Source organism: Crinia signifera, chromosome 3 (genome assembly GCF_055691185.1).
Source record: "Crinia signifera chromosome 3, ASM5569118v1, whole genome shotgun sequence".
In the NCBI taxonomy this organism is placed as follows: Eukaryota; Metazoa; Chordata; class Amphibia; order Anura; family Myobatrachidae; genus Crinia; species Crinia signifera.
This window is the reverse complement of record NC_139219.1, coordinates 17,673,462-17,697,687: the sequence shown is the minus strand read 5'-3', so window position 1 is coordinate 17,697,687 and position 24,226 is coordinate 17,673,462. Positions and strand designations below refer to the sequence as shown.

The following is a 24,226-nucleotide window of genomic DNA, read 5'->3' as shown; positions in this document are numbered from 1 at the left end:
ATTCCTGTGGATCTGTTAAAATGTGTCAGTGAGTAATGAGTGCACCTGTGCGCCTGCCGGGTGACCTGAAAAACAAGATCTGTTGGGGGTACTAGAGGACCAGTGCTGGGAACCACTGGCCTAAGAGATTATCAGTTTTTAGAGGTACCTGGTAGCCTCAGACTTTGCACCAAATGTATTGCTCGCCAAGCGAATGCCCACCCCCGGGAATATTCGCGGCGGCATGCAAGCTTACGACCGAAAAATCATTTGATGCCGACCATTGAATGATTTTTGGAGGTGTCAGTCTGGACTGTCTTATTTGCCTTGGAGATGTCCGAGAACGGGACGGGTACTGACATCCGCCCTGGGCAACCTTCGACCTGTCCGCATTTGCATGGGGACACCCAGCGTTTTTCTGGGCACACCCACCGTTTTTTGGGGGGGGCACACCCAGGAGACATTGGGCATCCCCATGAACCAATCCCCTGTCCATCCATTGCCTGCTCCCCCGAATACCTCAGAGCCACACCATCAGTCCGAGGACCGGATTTGCGTTTGGCAAAGTGAATCACCCCTAAATGCTTTTTCCTCTGTGTCCGTGCCCCAATTAGCTACTGTAGAAGTAGAAAGTGCCGTATTATAAGCAGGAAGCTGGTGGCGGATGAGTTTTCCGCCTCCATCCTGTCACAGATGACTGTTTTGTGATTGCCGACTCACGCTCTGTCAATGTCGTTTCCCAGGCCATCAGTGCCTGCTGAGAACAATACCGCTACAGTAGCTGATATGGCGCTGTAATTATATCACTAATGCGCCCGTTTGCATTCAGGAAAATACAACTCCTATCACTGTCCCAGCAATCAGTCCTGAGTGTCTGCCGTCTTCTGCTGATTAGGCGGTGTACAGTAAGGACTCCGCCAGGAACTAACTGCAGGAGCTTGGGCTATACACTATAATCCCCATTCCTGGGAGTTGGGCTTATTGGTCAAAAGCCAAAATGAACTTTTTTAGTTAAAGTAATACAAATCTCTTATCCCATTAGCAGGAAGCAATTCCAATTATCAGACATGCAGCGTAAGCCAAGCAGTCACACGAGGAAAGTAAATATTTCATTGGTGGACTGCGCTGACTCAGCGGGTAGCTGGCACAGAGCAGGAATGTTGGCAGTAATTGCTCATTACAATTTACCTGCCGGATTTCTCCTGTGCTGCTCACTGCCGCTCGGAGAGGACAATATAAACTCTTGTTGGCTAATGATCAAGTTTCACTGTTTAACTTTAAAGCATAGAGCGATAGGGCCTTATTCTAGTTCACTCTTAATGTGCCCATACACTAGTAAGATTTATCTTCAGATCTGGCTGGTTGGAACAAAAACATGGTTATGGATCAGTGACAGTTTGTCAGTTTTCCAGCATTTCCAAGCAAATGGTCAATTGTCATTTGCTCTCATCCATAACCATGTTTTTGTTCCAACCAGACAAATTAGAAGATAAATCTGCATGTGTATGGCCACCTTTAAAGGCAAATTCCTTCTTAGCTGGACAAAACCATGTGCACTACAGGGGGGCAGATGTAACAGGTGCAGAGAGAATTAGATTTGGGTGAGTTATTTTGTTTCTGTGCAGGGAAAATACTGACTGCTTTATTTTTACACTGCAATATAGATCTCAATTTGAATTAAACCCCACCCAAATCTAATTCTCCCTGCACATGTTACATCTGCCCCACCTGCAGTGCACATGGTTTTGTCCAGCTAAGAAGAAATTTGCCTCTAAGAGTGAACAAGAATAAGGCCCACAATGCGCTCAAAAGTTCTTCAGAACATGATGTGACGTAGTTCCACAAAAGGTTGCCTACTGCAACAGACGGGCATGAATTGTATGTGTTTCTGATTCGATGGTCACTGACCATTTTTCTCTCCCCTTCGGAAATAAAAGTTAGTCTATACTGACTTTTATTTCCTTCGCTGTTCGCTGAAGACGGGAAGGGGGGGTGACGTCATGTGACATCAGCAGCCTACCCCAAGCGGGCATCCCCACGCCTGCTTGTACAGGGGAAGCCCAGTGTTCCACTGCTACCGCCCCCGGCAGTCCCTTCCTGCAATCCTGAATTGGCCCCTTTGGCCCTTCTTACTGATATCATTATCGCATTGTGTGTACGCTCTATATTGCTAACAGTGCATGCTCTGAATGTCACTGAATGGTATCGTAACGTATATGGTTAGCCCAGGAGTTCAAGTCGTTAACGATATCACTCACAGACAATGTGTAAGTAGACAGTCAGTAGGTCAACACCAAAAGGATCGACATGCACTTGGTCGAGATTGACAAAAAGTCGAGATGGAACAGATCCACACATGATAAGGTCAACATTAGTTTTTCAGGTTCTATTGGCGTAATTGTCAACACCTCAAGAATGTAGACCGCAAATTAGTGTAGTGCTAGACAAAGTCATGTCAACATGTCGAGAATATCGACCTTTTCATGACGAATTGACTATCTGTCTAGACCAGCGTTTTTTTCTCTCCCGTACCCCTTTCTTAGGCTTTTTATTTATGAGTACCCCCTCCTCTCAATTTGAAATATCCACAGTACAGTACTTACGAGTGGAGTGGAAGTGAGTGGTATGCTTATCCTTATGGGACACGTGTCCTTTTACTAAGGAGTAGCGAAGGAGTAGTGTGCGGTCAGGAATCGGGTCCCTCTGTGTCTGGCCGATAGCTATACGTTAACGCCTTCAGAATTAATGCCGCTGCTTCCTCCACCCATGTCAATGTGGGGCAGATGTCTGCTGACTTTTGAGGGCAGCTCAGGTAGCTCCCAGTGAATTGATGGTTAGGAATAGGCAGGTGGTTATGCCGATGACACTGCCGACGGAACCGAAAGTGACGAAACTTGGTCCATCTCCACATCAATGGAGGACTTCTTCCTCTTCTTCCACCATTACTAATATTTTGGTCAAGTACCCCCAACAAGTCTTCAGTGTAGCCCCAGGAGTACAAGTACCCCAGGTTGGGAACCAATAATCTAGACAATGTCTGTGAGCCATCTGGACACCCGTCCGGGTAAGGATGTTGGTATTTGGATTTCAAAGCATCAGTTACACCTAGAATACTTTTTGTTTAGCAAGTAGATTTTTTTCCCCTCCTTTTTAAAATCTCTCTGAAGGGCAGACAAACATGTGTGGCTGCCGCACACAGGGGTAAATTTACTACAGCTCATAAAAATGAACAGAGGTGATGTTTCCCATAGCAACCAATCAGATCCTGTACTATATATCATTTCTCTTTGATGTCCTTAAATATTATAGACAGAATCTGACTGGTTCAAAAAATGAGGTGAAGGATGTCACAGTAGTTGAAAGAGGCATTTTAAATCTTGACCAGATGTGTTATATGACTGTGGTTGCCATGGTAATCACATGGCATTTTGCCGAATTATAAATCATTAGTAGCAATTTAACAATTCAAAACCTGCTTTTATGATTCAGTTATTCTACTAGCAAAATCTTACAAGAACAGTGAAAAGGATGGATGGGAATGATAGGGTGCGCCTGGAATTCTGCTGCCTAATTCTGATAATCCTCGGGTCACTCCTAAAGGACCCAGATAGAAATTTGGAATGGGGGGGGGGGGGGGGGGGTTAAATGAATATGGCACTGAATACTTATCTGATCACAATGTTTCTGATGTTTCTGTTGTCTGATTTCTCCTTTCGATTTTTCGTATTCGTTGTGTTCATTCAATGTATATGTGAAAAAGAATACCGGATTTTAATAAAACTTATTTCTTGCACATGGAAGATAAATGGTGACTGTAACTTCACAGAGTGTAGACAATGTGAATTACCTTATACATACAGATAGTGGTAGATGCTCAAATTAGTTCAGTAATACCACTCAGGTGCATGCAAGGGAGGGGTTAATACTGAGTAAGTAAAACAAGACATTGGTTCCCCCAGCTCACTGAATGGTATTAGTAACCAATCTTGAACACTACATGATAATAGAATTTAAAGATATTGGTTACATATACCTGCGCAGGTGTATGATATGCCCCCAAGCCACGTCAAGGCTTCTGCTCTTTATCAAGGCATCTTGATAAAGATGCCTTGATAAAGAGCAGAAGCTCAAAACGCGTTGGGTAGAGGGACCCCCGTTTCTCTGATCTGCAGGTGCTTTTGTGGTGATGGTTTTGATAGAAAGTAAGGCCATAAATACTCTCCATCTGTGCATACCGGTATAGCACATTTCTTGGACCTTGACCCAATTTCTAACCTCCCACATCGCCTGACAGACCGGATTTTACTTGTATGTATGTATAAAAATAAAAACTCCTGGTACTCTTTACCTAGAACGGCGCCCACGATGTCCATCGCGGTCATCGGGGGTAAAAAATCGCGGGCATCGCATGCACTAAAAAAACGGGTGCGACGCGATGCCCGCGATTTCCACACTATTCTATTCTCAACTCCACGCCGACGTGGATAGTGGGGGTATGAAAAGGTCGGAGGACGCGCACCGCCGCCCCTCGCGGGCTCGCTACGCTCGCCACGCTTCGGGTTCACGTTGATCGTGGGGTGGCGTTAACAATTGTGGGGGCCATTTCAGACTTCAGGGGGACTATCTGGGCTCTGTGGCCCATTTAACATTGTTTCCTATGGAAAAATCGTGGGCATTGAGGCATTGAACACTAAAATCGTGTCCATTGACACTTTTAACATTGTTCCCTATGGGAAATCGCGGGCATCGCGTCGCACCCGTTTTTTAGTGCATGCGATGCCCGCGATGCCCGCGATGGGCGCCGTGCTAGGTAAAGAGTACCAAACTCCTTTTATTATTATTGAGGAGTGAAAAAAAAACATTCTTTTATTGGAAATACATTGAGACTACCAAGTGAAAGATACCTTTTGAGGAGTGGAACCATGTGATTCACCGTGAGTACGGGTACGCACCCACCAGGTCATTTTAAAGAAACCTTTATGAGTGTCAAGCCCCATGTTTTTGTGTGAGTAAGGTAATTCACCTTGCCTACACTCTGTGAAGTTACAGTCACCATTTATCTTCCATGTGCAAGAAATAAGTTTTATTAAAATCCGGTATTCTTTTTCACATATCCATTGAATGAACACAACGAATACGAAAAATCGAAAGGAGAAATCAGACAACAGAAACATTGTGATCAGATAAGGATTCAGCGCCATATTCATTTAAGCCCACCCCCCCATTCCAAATATCCGAGAACAGGATTGGTGCTGATGCCAGCCGCCCCACGCAGGCTTTGCCACGCCTACGTTCGCATGGGGAGGTCCATCATTTTTCTGGGCGCCCCCACCGTTTTTGTACATCCCCTGCCCGCGCCGATGTGTGCGAATCCCTCGGAGACTGTGATAGTCGATGAAGGCGTTCGCACAGGGGGGGGGGGGGTGTCTGCACATGTGCAGGTCCCCTAAACCTCGGAACGGGGCTGAATTCATAAAAAAAATAGAATGAAGCTGAATCACCCCCATTGTCTGCGTTATTTCTGGACAACAAATAGTCTATAAAGCAGTCGATATCATATTAACCAAATGTATGTTTTATATGTAATGATTTAGTAAATGCTTACGCTAATCATAAATCACTTGTGCCAATAAAACAGCATTTAACCAAAAATGTGATTCCTAACCGGATGTTCCCCGTGGTTATATTACTCTACTTATTCATATGAACAGTAAAGATAATCATTATCTATGGGCAGGAAAACCACAGGGAGCAATGAATTGGTGACATTTATGGGCAATTAAGTCTATGTCTATGGTATCATTTTACCCGAATTGTGTCGTATTGTTACGAGGACGCTTTTCATGTTCGGAAACAATAGCTGTCATGTTCTGGATTTTGACCATTACAGTATATGTCCCGTACACAGCACTACGTCTGACACATTTAATGTGAAATTTTTAAAACGACTCCATAACACATCACAGTTATTTCTACATAACCAGAATGTTTTTTTTTTTCTTTTTTAAACTTTTTGTTAAAAAATGTATATTTAAAAAAAAAATTGCTGAACAAAACTTTATTAAGCAGACTACGGTGTTTATTCTGGGTCATACTCTCGAATGCAGGCGCAATGTTTTTTTAATCTGCGCATGTTCGTGCGCCGGGTGCGAGAGGCCAAGGCGAGCAGAGTGTTCGCCCTGCGGGGGACATGGGGTGGCCTATGGGAATGGCCAGCGGTTCATGGGCGTTCCCATGGTACTCACCTAGTGACGTGGGTGTCGTGCGGGGGAATTTGTCCTGTGAATGGGGGCTGCGGTATATGCGAACGGCGGGCGAGCGTAACCTGACACGCAGCGCTGCAAACTTCACAGCGCTGCGTGTCAACCAGTATAACCTCCTATGTGCTGTAACATTTACAGCCTGTATATGAAATAAAAAGCCTCCCAACTCTCCCGCTTTGTGCGGAACTGTCCCTTTTTGGGGGGATGTTCCCACGTCCCACCCGGGGCCAGCAGTGTCCCACGGTGGGGCGGGCAGTTGGGAGCCCTACCCTGTCATCCGCAGAGCAGTGGTGAATAGACGCTGTGCACAGCGTCTATTCCTGCAGGCAGAGGGGCTTGGGGCATGGCCAGGAGCTCACATAGCTGCTGGCCATGCCTCCGCAGCGGCAAAACGGGGTCAGGAGTTATGCTATTTATAGGTCACACCCCCTTGCCACCAGGCCACGCCCCCAAACCTTGTGCGCGTGCGTGACTGTCCCGTGACTAAAAGTTGGGATGTATGATAAAGCGCACATCTCTTAAAGTGCATACACACAGAAAGATTTAGCAATCTCTTTAACGATTTTCTCAGAACTCGTAGACAAACAATTTGGATGGATCTTTAATGATGATGGAGGGGAGTGGGAGCCAGTCCATCAGCCTTACCAAACCCTTCATCATGCATACACGTGAAACGATTGGTGCACATTGCAAAAGATTGGACTATGGTCTTTCTGCATGCATGAAAGATCATAGACCTCTCTTAACGAGCGGCGGGAACATGCATCAACATCAATATCGTTCATACACATGGATTGGTCGCTTGATCGTTCGGGACGGCCCACATCATTTGCCAAATCGTTCTGTGATTATGCACCTTTATTGTTACTGAACTGCCGGAGTAATGTAGAAGTATGCATTTATATAACATTTATGTAGGACTTACAATGGAATGTATTGTAGTCAGGATCCCAACACTGGAATTCTTGTGCTCACATTCTGACAGCTGACCAAGGTGAGTATAGGGTTAGGGATAGCTTTAGGGTTAGGCACGGAGGGGACAGTTATGGTTAGACTGTGGGAGGGGACACCTAGCGTTTGGCTGTGGGAATGTATAGTTAGGGTTAGGCTAAATTTAGGGGATGGTTAGGGTTAGGCTGTGAGGAGGGAATGGTTAGGGTTGGGCTGTAGAAAAGGACAGTTAGGGTTATGCTGCAAGGATGGAACAGTTAGGGTCAGGTTGTGGGAGGGAATAGTTAGGGTTAGGCTGTGAGGAAAGGACAATTATTGTTTAGATTTGAGGAGGGGATGGTTTGTGTTAGGCTGTGAGGAGGGATGGTTAGGGTTAGTCTATGAGGAGTGGACAGTTTGTGTCAGCTGCGGGGAGGGGACAGTTAGGGTTAGGCTGTGAGGAGGGGACAGTTTAGTGTTTAGCTGCGAGGAGTGGATGGTTAGTGTTAGGCTGTTAGGAGGAGAGGGTTAGGCTGTGAGGAGGTTATGGTTAGTGTTATGCTGTGAGGAGGGTGTGGTTAGTGTTAGGCTGTGAGGATGAGAGGGTTAGTGTTAGGTTGTGAGGAGGTGATGGTTAGTGTTAGGTTGTAAGGAGGAGAGGGTTAGGTTGTGAGGAGGGTATGGTTAGTGTTAGGCTGTGGGGAAGGGATGGTTAGGGTTAGGCTGTGAGGAGGGGGTGGTTAGGGTTAGGCTGTGGGAGGGGAGGGTTAGGGTTAGTCTATGAGGAGGGGACAGTTTAGTGTTTAGCTGCGAGGAGGGGATGGTTAGTGTTAGGCTGTTAGGAGGAGAGAGTTAGGCTGTGAGGAGGGTATGGTTAGTGTTAGGCTGTGAGGATGAGAGGGTTAGTGTTAGGTTGTGAGGAGGTGATGGTTAGTGTTAGGCTGTTAGGAGGAGAGGGTTAGGCTGTGAGGAGGGTATGGTTAGTGTTAGGCTGTGAGGAAGGGATGGTTAGGGTTAGGCTGTGAGGAGGGGGTGGTTAGGGTTAGGCTGTGGGAGGGGAGGGTTAGGGTTAGTCTATGAGGGGGGAACAATTTAGTGTTTAGCTGCGAGTAGGGGATGGTTAGTGTTAGGTTGCGAGGTGGATAGGGTTAGTGTTAGGCTATGAGGAGGAGAGGGTTAGGCTGTGAGGAGGGTATGGTTAGTGCTATGCTGTGAGTAGGGGATGGTTAGGGTTAGATGTGGGAGAGGAGGGTTAGGGTTAGTCTATGAGGGGGGGACAGTTTAGTGTTTAGCTGCGAGGAGGGGATGGTTAGTGTTAGGTTGTGAGGAGGACAGGGTTAGTGTTAGGCTATGAGGAGGAGAGGGTTAGGCTGTGAGGAGGGTATGGTTAGTGCTATGCTGTGAGTAGGGGATGGTTAGGGTTAGATGTGGGAGGGGAGGGTTAGGGTTAGTCTATGAGGAGGGTACAGTTAGTGTTTAGCTGCGGGGAGGGGATGGTTAGTGTTAGGTTGTGAGGAGGAGAGGGTTAGTGTTAGGTTGTGAGGAGGAGAGTGTTAGGCTGTGAGGAGGGTATGGTCAGTGTTAGGCTGTGAGTAGGAGAGGGTTAGGGTTAGGCTGTGAGGAGGGGACAGTTAGTGTTTAGCTGCAAGAAGAGGAGGTTTAAGCTGCCCATACACTTATCCAATTTGTGAGTATATCCATTATATAATGAGATGAGTGGTGTGTTAGTGAGGGCAGGGCTGTATGTGACATGTGGAATGGAGGCAACAGGAAGCCACAGACTGAAAGCTATATAATGGAGGAAGCAAGGCCCCCAACAGCACAGAGCATATCAGGAGATGGGTGAGTGTCAGTGAGGACAGGGCTGCATGTAACAGGGGCAGTGACATGGTGTGAGGAGGAGAATGGAGGCAGCAGGAAGCCACAGACTGATAGTTATATAGTGGGAGGAGCAGGGTCCCCAGCAGCACAGAGTATATCAGGCGATGAGTAATGTGTCAGTGAGGACAGGGCTGCATGTGACAGGGGCAGTGACATGATGTAAGGGGGGGAATGGAGGCAGCAGGAAGCCACAGACTGATAGTTATATAGTGGGAGGAGCAGGGTCCCCAGCAGCACAGAGTATATCAGGAGATGAGTAATGTGTCAGTGAGGACAGGGCTGCATGTAACAGGGGCAGTGATATGATGTGAGGAGGGGAATGGAGGCAGCAGGAAGCCTCAGACTGAGAGTTATATAGTGGGAGGAGCTGGGCCCCCCAGCAGCACAGAGTATGTCAGTTGATGAGTGATCTGTTGGTATATACAGGGCTAGTGACATGGTGTGAGCAGCGGACTGTTCAATATACTGTAATACTTTATGCTTTAAACAAACAATGCAGCATACTGTACATGTTATTGCTGGATCTAGAATGGATGAGATTTTTGTCTGAGGGGGAGATAGTAATATACTTCCAAGGTTATTACTGTACAGAACCTGCTTTGTTTCATATAGATAACGGATTACATTCCACATTGCCTACGGATTCTTATTGACTGCTCTAGATTATAGGTCTTATTACAATGTTTTGCAGATCCCTGCAGCTAATATTACAACCTGCATAGGTTTATTAAATGAAATAATAATGCATTTCTTCTTTGTGTCACCCAGTCTGTAGTCAAGCTGTTTATATTTCATTTGTTTGTATAATTAGCACATATAGTATAATGTCACACGCAGGAGCCGTACCTTACGGAGCATCGCCTTTGTTCCAGTGATAGAGCAAACAATCAGTAGTTTGGTATTGAAATAAAAATAATGGAGGTCATTGGCGATTCGCATCACAGCGGCGGCGCAGGGCAAAATGCTATTTGTTTTGTTACAGCGTATTTGCAAAAAATGAACCTCAATTTACATTAGTTCTGCTTCAACCCACAACACAATAACACAGCATTACAAACAAGCAAACAATGGACTATTTCCTGCATAGGTGTAATAGCAATAATACTTATATAACGGAAATGCTCCAAGGGCCGTATTCAATGACTTTTATCGGCATGTGCAGCGAATCCTGTTTAGGATTCGCTGCACTGTCGCCGTGTTCCGGAGGGCTGGAGCATTCGCTGCCAGCCCTCGCTGTCACACTATTCAATGCCGCAGGGGCTCGCTGACTGCGATTCTTAACCCCTGCAGCGGATGCCGCAGGAAGCCGGGGGGTGGTGGCAGGCAGGGAGATGGAAGTCTCCCTGCCTGCCCCAGAATGTATGGGGGGGGGGGGGAGGGCTCCCCGGGACCCAGGCAGCACAAGCTGCCCCCCGGGAGAACTACAGAGGACCGGGTAGGGACCCGCTAGCACTGCTCCCGATCGTGCATATGTAATGATCGGGAGCAGTGAAAATATGAATATGTAATGAGCGGCTCTCGGCTCCCGGCCCCTTTGCTGGCTGTTATGTGTAAAAAAAAATGTTTTAATTAAATATATATTCATGTGCAGTAAGCATATTAATAAAAAATAGCATGCCCCTTCACAGAATATAATTCCTGATTTTTTTACACCAAATAAAAAAAAAAAAAAAATTTATCTTAAAAGTTTACATTCCAGTTCACCATATAAAGATGGCGATTGCTACACGGTGACACACGGCAAAAATCGCTTAGAAAGCAATTCGCCATCTGATCATTGAATACACTCACGGCGAATCACATTGAAAAACCCATTGAAAAACCACAGCGAATTGCGGAGACTATCAGATGGCGAATTGTCCGTCATTCACTGTTCGCCGTCGGCGAATATTGCACATTGAATAGGGTGAATCACTTTTTCAGTAAATAGATTCACCTTAGTGCACGAAAATAGCACACAATCGCCGTAGAACATGGCAAATCAGCCTCATTGAATACTGCCCCAAGTGTCCGAAACAGGAAAACACCGTACAGAATAGACAGAGTTTTACAGCTCCTGGTTAACAATAGATAATACAGATCAAGGGCCTTACTCAGATATAAACGCTACCACGATGGCCTGCGAGCATTTCCGATGGCGGGCAGTCTGTGCATGCACTGGATGTGTAACTACGCGTGGCTTCACACAGATTTACTGACCTAGCAAGCTGCCAGGACCAGGGCCAGGCTGAGTAAGCCTCAGTTTACACAGCCCGGCCACACCTGCAGCCATCACAACCAATGGCTGCAATGGTGATTTGATGCAGCATCAACGAACGCTGCTTTTGGGTGGCAAATGCAATACAGAAGGCGTCGGGCAGGAACACGCAAATTAAACTGAACTGACTTTTATTTGCCAGGAGAAATGATTAGATGGTTGACGATGCTCAGTAAGCTGCAACAAACCAGAATCACCCCTATATCTGTGCACATTTTAGGTGTCTCAGACCTCTACAAGGAAATAACTTATTGTACAATCATTATAACAGAACCAATGCTTGAACCAATCAATATGTCCAAAACATGTTCGTTACCAATGAGACTGCAAATCACTCATTTGTGTCCAGCTTCTGAGTTCCTAGAGGTCGGAACATATTTGAATTAGTTACTCAGTAATGTACTACTGTAGTTGCGCTTGAGATCAACGAATGTCATCAGTGATTTTTTGCTGCAGGAAGGTGCAATGTGTTAGAATAATGATATTTATTTGTGTTTTAATAAATATGTCTTACGGCAAACTGTAATTGTCCTGAATTAACAGTATTATCTCCTCCTTCTATGGACAGACTGGCAAAGTCCACCCTGACGCTGATCCCCCTGCTGGGGACGCATGAGATTATCTTTGCCTTTATCACAGATGAACACGCCAAGGGCTCCCTGCGTTACATCAAGCTCTTTTTTGAATTGTCCTTCAGCTCTTTCCAGGTACTGTATGTAGCACGTAGAGATATTGCAATTCCTAAAAATGGCCACTAGGGGCAGTAAAGTACTCTCCACCAATGATAGGAACACGATTTTTTTTTAATTTTGGGTAACACCTCTGTCCAAACAGATTGACAGAACATTTATTTGTGATTAGAGTCAAGTGAATATAGAGATGTGTCCTAATACGTTGCTGCCGGCGATGAGGGGTGAGTGCATCAGCACAGCCTATTGTAACATGGAGCGTGCCTATGAATGGGGGAGCCAGCGGCTGCATTAAAACATAGTTGCCTCCCCTCCTGTATTCTGCAGGAGACTCCCTGAGATAGCAGCAACCTCCCTCTCTCCCTCATAAGTCTAGCAATCTCCCTCATGTCACCTAGCCCACATTACACTGATACATCATAGTTACCTCCCCTCCTGTATTCTGCAGGAGACTCCATGACATAGCAGGAATCTCCCTCTTTCCCTCATTAGTCTAGCAATCTCCCTCATGTCCCCTAGCCCACATTACACTGATACATCATAGTTACCTCCCATCCTGTATTCTGCAGGAGACTCCATGACATAGCAGGAATCTCCCTATTTCCCTCATTAGTCTAGCAATCTCCCTCATGTCACCTAGCCCACATTACACTGATACATCATAGTTACCTCCCAGCCTGTATTCTGCAGGAGACTCCATGACATAGCAGGAATCTCCCTCTTTTCCTCATTAGTCTAGCAATCTCCCTCATGTCACCTAGCCCACATTACACTGTTACATCATAGTTACCTCCCATCCTGTATTCTGCAGGAGACTCCCTGACATAGCAGCAATCTCCCTCTCTCCCTCATTAGTCTAGCAATCTCCCTCATTTCACATATGCCCACATTACATTGCTAAATTTTTTGGGGAAAATATATTTACATTGAATCATCAGCACCATTTCCCACCCATAAAGTAAAACCCAGTAAAAAGTGTCCGGCCCCACACTACTTCATATTGTAAGTGCACTTTTTTCCTCTATCCTTTTGTACATTTGGATTTGAAATGTGTCCAACTCTTAATGAACCCTTTTCTAATTAGTAAGTTATTCACTTACAGACCTTATAAATATACTTAAAAAGAATAATGTCAATAAATTACATCTTATTTGGCTAGTGAGAACCCAAGCGACTCCTATCATTATCTCTGCCGTCTCCTCAGTTATACTGTGGGAGGAGCTGAGCTGCCCGTATCAGTCTGCTCCTCCCACAATGGGCAGTGCTAGGCCGACTCTGCAAGGTGAGGCAGCAGTGCAGAGGTTTATAAGAATACTTATTTATGGACGCAAAGTGATAATATCTAGTAACCTAGGGCCTTATTCTGGTCAATGCGTAAATTTTCGAATTCTTTCGGATGGCGTTTTTTAGCCCTGTGCGCATGCGTAGGCAACGCTATGCGCATGTGCCACGCACGGTCTCCGTACTCGTTCTCACTAATACCGTACAGAAATGTGCACCGCATTCACTCGGGAAATATGGGCGTAATATGGGCGTCATTCGGAAGTACACAGGGGCGTAGTTTCAAAGTGGGCTAAACTGGGCGTAAACATGGGCGTACACGAGGGAGTGCACTAATTCTGGTAGGCGTGCATTCGGACAGAACACCGACTGCAAACGAACCAACAGGCAGGAAATATGCGGTCTTCATAAGCAAGTATTGCTTTGCGGACACCACTCGGTCATGCGCTAGGCATTCGGATCACCCAATTAGTACGAACGCACCTGAACCACTGTCAGCTGAACACAATACAATCCACTCCTCTACTCATTACTCATTAATTACATTCTTTTCATTGCTTCAATTGGAACTATTGCAGCCTAAATGGACCATTACAAAACACACAAATATATGCTGAAAGCGCGGCTGCATTTTTTACACACATTTACACTGCAAGCAATGGACAGAACTTGGTATCACTAATATAAATATACATGTCACTTTTACATTCAGCAATAACATCACACATTTGGGGATCAAGGGTTAATGTAAAGTGGTAGTAGTGTGTTTAATGTGTTTAAGTATCTATTAGGATTTAATTGATTCCAATTACAAACAAACAATTTTTAATGAGGTAGCCTAATTGCATAAGTGTGTCATGTGACAGATTTTTGAGTTCAGAGAATAGTCGTGAGTTTTGCGGAAATACACCGCATCGGTGCGTACGGCCAGCTTCACGTCCGTTCTGACGCTGTAAGACCGTGCAGAATCTTTGTGTGGCCACCGCATACGCACGGTTTGGATGTTGTCCGTAAACACACCCTCTTCTTAGAGAGCGAGTCCGTCCAAATGCAGAGGACCTGTGGGCGTTTCTTCTTACAATGTCCGCACAGCGTGGCGTACGGTCCGCTCCGAAAGAATTCAGAAATTTACGCACCAATCAGAATAACCTCCCTAGTGAGGATTTATAAATCATTTGTAATATATTCCCCTATCGCCCAGTACAGCGACACTTCCCATACATGGTGCTTACCAGACTACATAAAACGCAGTGTCGCAATTTCAGACATTTATTTATTAATAATGGCATTCATTTATATCATAAAAAGCAATGATGTAATCAGGGGAGACATACAAATTGGGTTTCCAATCCAGTGGTTTAATCATTATATTTATTGTGTTCTTACTCACCTAACCGTCCCTGAAAGTTTATTATTTAAAAGATTATCTATAACCGTAAGCCAATGAATCTAAAGCTTATCTTGGTCACTATGACAACCTATAAACTGTAATGTTCCAGCAACTGCAGATCTAGATATTTATAACGTTCCAAAAAATTATACCACCTGCCGGACACAACAAATTCCTGTTGCAGAAAGCGGTTCGCATACTAATATGGACGGTATTTCAGCAATCTGCAGCCACATAAATATAGGTAATACATGCATAAATACATTTCAGGATGTAATAAACTCCGCTAAGCCCAGCGCACACCACATTCCACCTAATATATTATATAGACCTGTCTGATGACTCATATACTGTACAACACTGCCTCCAGAATATACTTACCTGTCTCTGGGGATTATATATATTTATACTTGTACCATACATTCATATATTTGTAAGAATGGGATACTAGCCCTAAGATCATGGTTACTGGGAGTTATTAGATGGCAAGCATTCAATACTACCAGGACACAGCGTGTTACTGAATCTTATTTGTTTGCATCAAAAGGGTCAATTTAATAAAGCTTCTAAAAGATATTCTATCACTTCTCTATTGCATCCTAGAAAAATGATAGACAGAAAATTCTGATTTATCCGCAACGGGGCGAATTCGGCCGGGCAGGGAGGGTCAGGGGATGACAGGGGCGGTGAAGTCTTGGGACCATGGGAATGCCCAGCATTTTTATGGGCATCTCTGTGAAAGCGCTGGTTATTCCCATGGGTAGGCGGGCAGGCCTATGCCTACCGGAAGTGGGCACCAGATGTCACAGGTGCCATCTTAGTCCAGGTGCATGCAAATAAAAGTCAGTTTCCACTGACTGGGCAGCCTGTCCTCTCTCTCCCTGAGTGGGTGTGCACTCCGCCACTCCCTGATCAGTTTTTCCTTCCTTCCTTTTTTTTTCCCGCAAAGGCTTGGACACACCCCCTCCCATTGGCCATGCCCCTCATTTTACCAAGGCCCAACAGAGCTGTCGGCGCCCCTGTAGGCAGGTATGCCTTAAACAGGGGTCCTCTTTTCCAGGTCTTCCTTCTTCCCCCTGTGGCTCATCCACAGCTAAAAGAGGTCATCTCTCCTCAACAGGGTCTTCTCTCTTTGGTTGTGTCTAGATCCACTTCTGTGGATGTGACGTTGGGTGAGGGCGGAAGTTGTTAAATGCCCTCACAGCATTTTTTATTATATCTGTAATTTACGTACAGTAGGTGTAGGTTACTTTCTTTTATTTCAGCAGCCCCGCTTTGCTCGCCGCGATTCGGGCGGATTAATATCCCCCCTCCTGGTATACGTGCCCCAGTGCATGATGGGAAAAGTAAAAACCACAGAAGTAGTTCTAGCTGCAACTTTTTCTCTTCCTGTGTGCAGCTTCCAAGACTTCCAGCAAGGTCCTCACAGGCAGTCTCCCAGGCTCCTCTCCACCGAGGTCCTTTCTGGGTCTTTGTGCTTGCTCGGCTTAGCCGGAGCAGCTGCTGGCCCCAGACCTTTCCTGCCATCTTATCTTCCTGGCCACTGTTCATCTTCTCTCCCAATTTTGGAGATTGTACTGCTGGCCTGCTCTGGGACCTTATCAGTCGCTCCTGTACATGCTCAGTTTAGACTTTGGAGAAAGGGTCACTTAAAGTTTGCCTATAATCTGCTGTTAGCATTGAGTAGCACAGGGATTCCAGTCACATATGCACGTAATACACCTCTGCCCAAGGGATGGATACATAATAGTGGGAATGAAGTGATTTATGCTACCTGGGTGACTGATTGCACCAAGTGATGGTTAACAAGTATCCTGAAGCTGTGCCCAGGCTACGAAATCTCTGCTCTGTAGTGTTCCTGGCATCAGGTAGTGTGTCAGTATAAATCCACAAGCTTAGCTACCGTACGCTCATTAGCACTCGCTGAAGTACCCCTTGATTAGGGAATTTAAATCAGTCCAATAAAGAAATGGCGATGACCAATGTCTGTTCAGCTTTTATAAGACCCAGATGCTGTAAGTGTATCTGTACGGTCACAATGTTTTATTCTCAGCACCTACGCTGATGCAGTATCCAACAATGAATCCAGAAAATACAAATCCCTGGATTTGTCTGAAATGTAGCAGGACGGATCAAGGACGGATGACCGAGCATTGTAGTGAGTGGCGTAAGCTGGGCTGATAACTGGCAAAGCCTCTCGGTCCTGGGAGCGGTTTTCTGTATTATAACTTCGGACTATTTCAGCACTTGTCTGTTTGCAGATGATAGAGATCTGTATGGGTTGGGATCATTTGGTGTACAGCATGGTGGTCGACACCATTAGGTCGACATGGGAAAAGGTCAACATGGGTCTAGGTCGGCATTGGAAAAGGTCGACATGGTTCTAGGTCGAAAGGTCATTAGTTTGACAATGTCTAGGTCGACAGTCAAAAGGCATGGGGTTTTACACTTTTTTTTTACCTGAATGTCAACACGGTCGACATGGACACAGTTTGAAATGCACAACATCCCCTCACATCGCTCGCTGCGCTCCCAATGCATCGGCACACTATTTTATTCTCCCACCACGCCCTAGTGGATGGTAGGGCATGAAATACTGCCTGTCGGCACATGTCGGCTCGAAAAACAGTGAAAAACCCCATTTCGACCCTTTGACTGTCAACCTAGACACTGCCAAACTAATAACCTGTCGAACTAATGACCTTTCGACCTAGAACCATGATGACCTAGAACCATGTCGACCTAGACCCATGTCAACCTAATGACTGTCGACCATCATGCTGTAGACCAAATGACCGCATCCCATCTGTCTCTGGGTTGGTCTCGCATTAGGGCTTACAATAATACGGCACATACAGATGGAGCGCCTCTCATTTTTGCTGGCGATGCGCCAGAATCGGGCGGAGAGGCGCCAAATCTGACTAAGACGCGCGTGCGCCCAATCTGACTGAGATGCGCGAGTTTCCCATCGGCTGGGGGACGGGAACTCTGTCCGTCTCCGCTTCAGGGAGACGGACAGGGTTAGGGGGGGGTGCGGCGAGGCGTCGGGGACCCGGGGCGAACTTTGGCGAGGCGGCGGGGACCCGGGGGGATGGCAGATGGCGAATCTTCCGCCATCCCCTGCAAGTGCGAGACCCGCTCTATCTGTAGTGATCTAATAACGGTACTCACTGGGAATTGGCCAATAGCTACCATTAGTCTAAAAATGGGGACAGGAAGGTCACTTGGTTTTTTTGTTGTTGAAGAACGTCTCCCTGCTATGATCCTGAAATGACCAGATATAGCCACCAGACCCCACCTACTGTATGTATTTTAATACCCAACCCGCGTTACCAAATAACCCCCCCATTACCACCACCCTAACACATAATATCCAACTACAGGGGCAGTTGCAGAGGTGGGGGCTGCAGCAGTCCCACATTCAAACAGGGGAACCCCACCAACTGCCACCCCAACCACTGCCGACATCACTGGCCGGGACTCACTGGCAGTTGGTGTGGCTTCTCTGAATTTTGGTGGGGCAGGCATTCGGCCTGGCCGAACGACGTTATGGGCTCACTAAAAGTACGCTGCCTAGCTAACCAGCCTGAATCGACAGGCCCTCAGTCACACACAGATGTACAGGTGTCAGGGCTGTCTTTTCGTATGGGTTTAATGGGCACTTGCCCAGGGGCCCCAGGTGTATAAGGTCCCTATGCTGATAGCTGAGGATCCCCTTTTTCCAGGGATACCAGAATTTTGAAAGTCGGCCCTGGGGAACTGGATCCAACCTGTTAATTGCAATTGCCAGTCATATTTCTCAGGTTCTCTCTGACTTAGAGTTTTTCTGAGAGTATATTCCAAAAGCTGGGACTCTCCCCTTTCTGTCGACACTAGCGGCTTGTATCTATCATGCCCAGAACCAGAGATATCAGCCTTCCAGCAGCCGGTCCCTGCTCCAGCTCCAAACGTTTGGTGTACAGTTTTATATTTTTGTCAATGGATTGCTCTGGCTCCTGATCTCTGATCCCCAAGTTCCCAGCACCTCCTGAAAGTTGGGACTCTAGGTTGTTATACTATTGAAGGATAAGAAATCTATTTCCAGATAATGGCGATATCTGCAGTCAAACAAGCTGCCCTTCCACCGGAAAATGACGAATATCCACCGGAAAATGACGAATATTAAGCCCACTCCATTACCCAACCCTCCCCTGCGTATAAAACACCCCCTACCTCCCTGGAAGTCATTTACAAGGGACCCATCATTCAGCTCAGTGCCCCCTTCCACACGTTAGTGTTCTCCCTCCCACCACCTGTGCAGTAAAGGAGTAATTAGCAGACGTTACTGCTCCAGGTCCTACATGTTGAATGGAAGATAGAGCACCCCCTGCCACCCCATCAAAGCTGCTGCTGATAGCACCCCCCCCCCCCCACCCCTAGGAGGGGAGAATGGTTAAGGGCCCCAGTGCATTGCTTTGCCCAGGGGCCCACACTGCTGTTAAGACGGCCCTGACAGGTGTCACACATTAGACTGATCAGTGTTATCCAGCAGAGTCATTTTGTTGCTTCCAGTTATTTATGACAGTAAGGAGCACATACAGTAGTGAGTGCGGAAGTGGCTCGGCGCCGCCGTGTCCCCCGGGACCAGAGAGGGGCTGCTTGTCGCGACTGTATAAGGACACACCTGTATTTCACTGTGCAGTCAGCATCCAAAGTATGAAGTAATGGTTTGGTTCCGTATCGCTAATCTCTTGTCTCCCTGTGTATCTAGGGCCTGATGGTTGCGGTCCTCTACTGCTTTATCAACAATGAGGTAAGACGCAACAAATCCTGCTCTCAGACATCTTCCCTCTGCCGTCTCCCAAACACACCCTAAATCATGTAACTGTGAGGAACCTGCCTACTGTGCAGCCTGCTGCTGTATATATGACAGGCCAGGAGCCGGAGGCACTGTGATGTATTATGTGACGTTGTGCCGTGTAGGATTAGATTATTTATAATCATTACGGTCTGGAATTTGTAGTGCTACTCGTATTACATTGGTTTTTCTATAATGACTACTTATATAATACTTATAATATATATATGATTATAATTTATATAATTGGAATGCAGGAAGGGCAGGTGTCCTAGAGCACAGGGCTCAGTGGGGCGCCACCATTGCTTCTGGCTAGTAGGTTCCAGGAAGGGGTTATGGACTATGGCTAGACACTGTCTAGATAGTCAATAGGTCAACAGCATAGGTCGGGCTATTGACTGTCTATCTAATCCCTGTACATCTTCTATATCACCCCGGGAACAGCCCCCTGCACTTCAGAAACCCTGAAGTCTGTACAGCCGATCTGGGAATCCTCAGGACAGTCCAGTCAGTGCTGTGTTCCCCCTCTGGAGCTGATTGGTTGGTGCATTATCTCCATCCACTTTATCTCTCTGAAATGTTTCACGCATTTCGCACAGTGAATTCTATGCAGCTAAGTACATAGTTTCCGTGCCACATGACTTCAGTGTATCTCATTAGCCCTTAAAACCCAGACAGAGGGCTACATGTGAGGCACAACAAGGGCTAAATCGGCCCCAAGGTTCATGATACTTCAGTTATCTGAGGCCACATGAGAATTAGGAATGAGCATCATCCATCCATGACTAACAATCATTGATGATTTACCAAAGATGGTTTTTGGTTTTGCCATTGATGGTGGAGATCTTATGATTTTCATCCGCAGATGACAGAGAAGGTTGTGATTTTTTTTACCCTTTCTCAGTTTAGCCCCACCAACAATGGCCCCATCTACAGCTGTTATTGGTCCATCATCTATCTTTCCCCACAGCACGGACAGCCATGAATGGGTGCAAACCATTGTTGGTTCATGGTCAACGGTTTAATGCCATCAAGAGTAATCAGCAATGGTTAATCCAACAATGCCCAAACCTCTGAAGAACCACAGCTACTGTAGTTAGAAGTTCATATAGATGCCCTCTAAACATCACAGGTGCCAAGGAGGAGGGGACCTGATAGGGCGGTCTAACCACACCCACAAGATGACACAGCCACACGCAAAGCTTCTATAAAATTCATCCAATGAGGGAATATACTGTGTGGCCAATAATATACACCCATGTAAGATTTGACACATACAGTGACACCGTTATCTCTACTCTACCATCATTTATTAGGTCCAGGCTGAATTCCAGAGGCGGTGGGAACGATGGAGGCTGGAACATTTATATAGTCAGCGGGACAGCAGCATGAAACCAATTAAATTCCCAGCCAACAGTCTGAGCAGCGGAATCACCATGGGCAGCAGCGTCTAATTGTCTTTCCTGCTGGACAGATGGACAGTGTCTGTGGTCACCTCACAAGCCATTGAGCCACCAAGCAACAAGCAGCGAGGTTGATTATTTTGCACAAGCAAAGACGCTCTTTATTTTTTAATATTAATATCATGGACATTTAGCTGCTTCAGCTGGTAGCCGTCCCAGTGATCGTGTTACATTGGGGATTTAGTCACACCACAAATCACTCTTCAAGAGAAGAACTTTAAACTTGGAAGGACAAGACACGTCTCAGTGTCTCGTCTCCACCCATCCGAGGTGGTAGCACCGGACATAAACCAGTAACTACCAAGGGTACACGTCTGTGGCTGGTCTCAGGAAGGACACTAGATTCAGGTTTTTAATGTTCTACTGAAAAGGAATTTTAGAGCTTTCATGTACTATCCGCCGTTGATCACCGAGGCCTGTTGTGGCCACGAGGACAATAATGAATGTATTAAGAGACATATTTTGTGTGTTCATGCTAGAAATGGCAGTGATTTTATTTTAAGAGGTCTTGTTGAAATTTTGTGAAGTTTTCTTTGATGAACCAAAAACAGTTGCCGGTCATTCATAGGGGGCAGTGATGGAACATGCGAGTGGTTGGCCTAGGTGCAAAAATATCCCAAAAAGGATCCCCCTCCTCGACTCCAACCCATGTACACAATATGCCACACAGCAGTGGGTGGCAGCAGTGGGCCACTTAGTCCTCAAGGGCCCTGGTGCAATGCACCTGCTGCACCAATGGTAGTTCCGCCTCTGATCGGGGGGCGGGAGTAGAACATGCAATATACTGATTATTACATAAGTGATATAAGTTTTAATATTTCCCATTAGCCTGTTTTATAACTATAAATGAATGTTCCTTATCCTGTCAGAGTATCTATGATAGGTCTACAACATGCCCTAAGTTGACATTGACAAAATGTCGAAGCAAGCAAAGGTCGAGGTGGCAATTGTCGACACATGAAAAGGTCGACATTAGTTTTTACCGTTTTTTTACATTTTTCAGCTTCTTCAAACTTTAGGATCCACGTGGACTACAATTAGGAATGGTAAAGTGTGCCGAGCGCGGCAGTACCAGAGCGAGGCACCATGCCCGAAGCATGGCGAGAGAATCACTTCACTAATTGGGGGGTTGACACAGAAAACCAGGAGAAGCGCATGTTGACCTTTTTGTTGTGTCGAACATTTGCTTGTGTCAGCATTTTGTCTGCGTAGACCTTGTCCATGTGCCTGTTTGTTAGTGTTGACCTATTGCCTGTCAACGTAGACACTGTAGACCAGGCATGTCCAAACTATGTCCCTCCAGCTGTTGTGAAACTACAAGTCCCATCATGCCTTGCCGCAGTTTTGCTATTAGGGAATACTAAAACTACAGGAAGGCATGCTGGGACTTGTAGTTTTACAACAGCTGGAGGGCCACAGTTTGGACATGTCTGCTGTAGACTTTTCAGTCCACATCGTTGTTTCAGCAACAGATGATCCTAACACTCAATCTGTCAGTTTGACTACAGAGATGAAATTAATAAATGTGTGAAGACCTGATCTCAGGTACTCACGGGTCCGAATTCCTCCCTCTCCGATGGTGGGACTACTGCACATTCCAATTGTCGGTATTGTGCATGTGCAGGGCCTGGCTGTGAGCTCCTTCTGCACATTTCATCCTTGCCAAGGTGCTCACAGCCTGATTGACAGGTGGGGTGACATGCAGGGGTGGACCCCCGGTGTTTCATGGGCGTATTTACAAAATCATTCGGTGCGCCCATAGAATGAGAATGAGAGCACCTGGCCGAATGCAGCCGTTCCGCGAGCATGACCTTGGCGCCTGCCCCGAACTCGCTTTAATACGTGTAGCCGCCGAGCGAATCCTGGTTCACGCGGTGACTGTGAACACCGGGGAGATCAGGAAAGGTCATTCGATGGAAAGCAGGGGCGGATTGGCCCGCCGGGAAACCGGGCCATTTCGCGGTGGGCCGGTCCAGATTTCCATCTGGCTGGGCCGCCAACCGTGCTACCAGGGCCAGTGCTATCAGCCCTGCGGTGCGGTGGCCATATTTGTTTTGGGCTGTGGCCACTGGTCGCTGGATGGTGACGTCACCCGCTAGCCGACTGGTGCCTGGTAATTAACATCCCCCCCCCCCACGGGCAGTAGCGCGCGCACACATGCCCCCCCCGGGCAGTAGCTAGCGCACCCCCCATCGTTGTCCAACATCCCCCCGGGCAGTAGTGCGCGCACCCCGAAACAGTCGTCCCCCCCCCGCCGGGTTACGTCAAGATTTTGCCGGGCCAGGTTTCGTTGCCTATCCGCCCCTGATGGAAAGTAACCAACAAATTATTTTTCCTCTGTGCGGGCAGAAGCGGGTGGATGTGTACCCATACAGATCCATTCGCAGCCTTGCACGGCCTCAGGACAGCTGCTAATCTGTATATTAAGGGATTTCTTATGTCATAAAGGTTGAAAAATTTATTTACTTTTTGTCATCAAATCATGATGTCATAATCCAAAGAGCTGAAACATGTTTTTTTTGGTAACTGCTTCCTGTTGTCATTGTTTTACAATAAATGAAGTACTTTCCCATCTCAGCTGCTCTCTTATGAAGACAGATCTGCATTGCCGGGAAGATGACTAAAGAAACCTTGTTTACTTAGTGCACTGATGGCAAACTGCATTTCTTTTGTACCCATTCAGCTAATGTACCTATTCCCCTCTCTGTCTCTCATTGTGGGAACAAGAGAACATCTGGGTAACGTCAAATGAGAGTTCGACCTCCGACCACTTTAGAAATTTCCAAAGTTTTGCATAACATGACGTCAGCTTTAACCCTTTCAGTGCCAACATCTCTGTGGGAGACGTGCAAAACATATGCTAAAAATGCCAGCGACGCTCACATTTCTTATAGAAATCCAGATAAAAAATGTTTTAGGACCTACAGTATGACGCAAATCTAAAGTCTATGGATTGAAAGCCACCAGATACCAATTGGTCAAACTCTGTATTCCGCATACAATGAAATCACCTCAAAGTTCAGCAGCCGCCCCGAATGCAGTCCACCAGGGTAGTCCCAGAGATCCTTGACCAACCACTTTACAGCAAGGCCCTCCTAATTTAATTCACCTCCTAGGGATTTGTTTCCAGCTAAAATAAGGGATGACATTTAATGAGATGCGAAAATGTGATTTGTGCGATTTTTAGTGAAAAAAAAAAAACGGCCAAAATCGCACTTTTCCCCAAATTTGCATATTTAATGAGATGCGAAAAATG

At 46.3% G+C, this 24,226-nt stretch overlaps 1 protein-coding gene across 1 annotated transcript in view; it reads left to right on the top strand.

The window, feature by feature from the left end:
- The window catches only part of GLP1R (glucagon like peptide 1 receptor), a 276,669-nt gene extending 254,373 nt beyond the window's left edge, over positions 1–22,296 (top strand). The window contains exons 11-13 of the mRNA XM_083175414.1: positions 11,879–12,017; positions 19,421–19,462; positions 20,824–22,296. Coding sequence (XP_083031540.1) covers positions 11,879–12,017; positions 19,421–19,462; positions 20,824–20,961 — 319 coding nt within the window. The 3' untranslated portion in view covers positions 20,962–22,296. The remainder of the gene's footprint in view (positions 1–11,878; positions 12,018–19,420; positions 19,463–20,823) is intronic.
- The last annotated feature ends 1,930 nt before the right edge of the window (positions 22,297–24,226 follow it).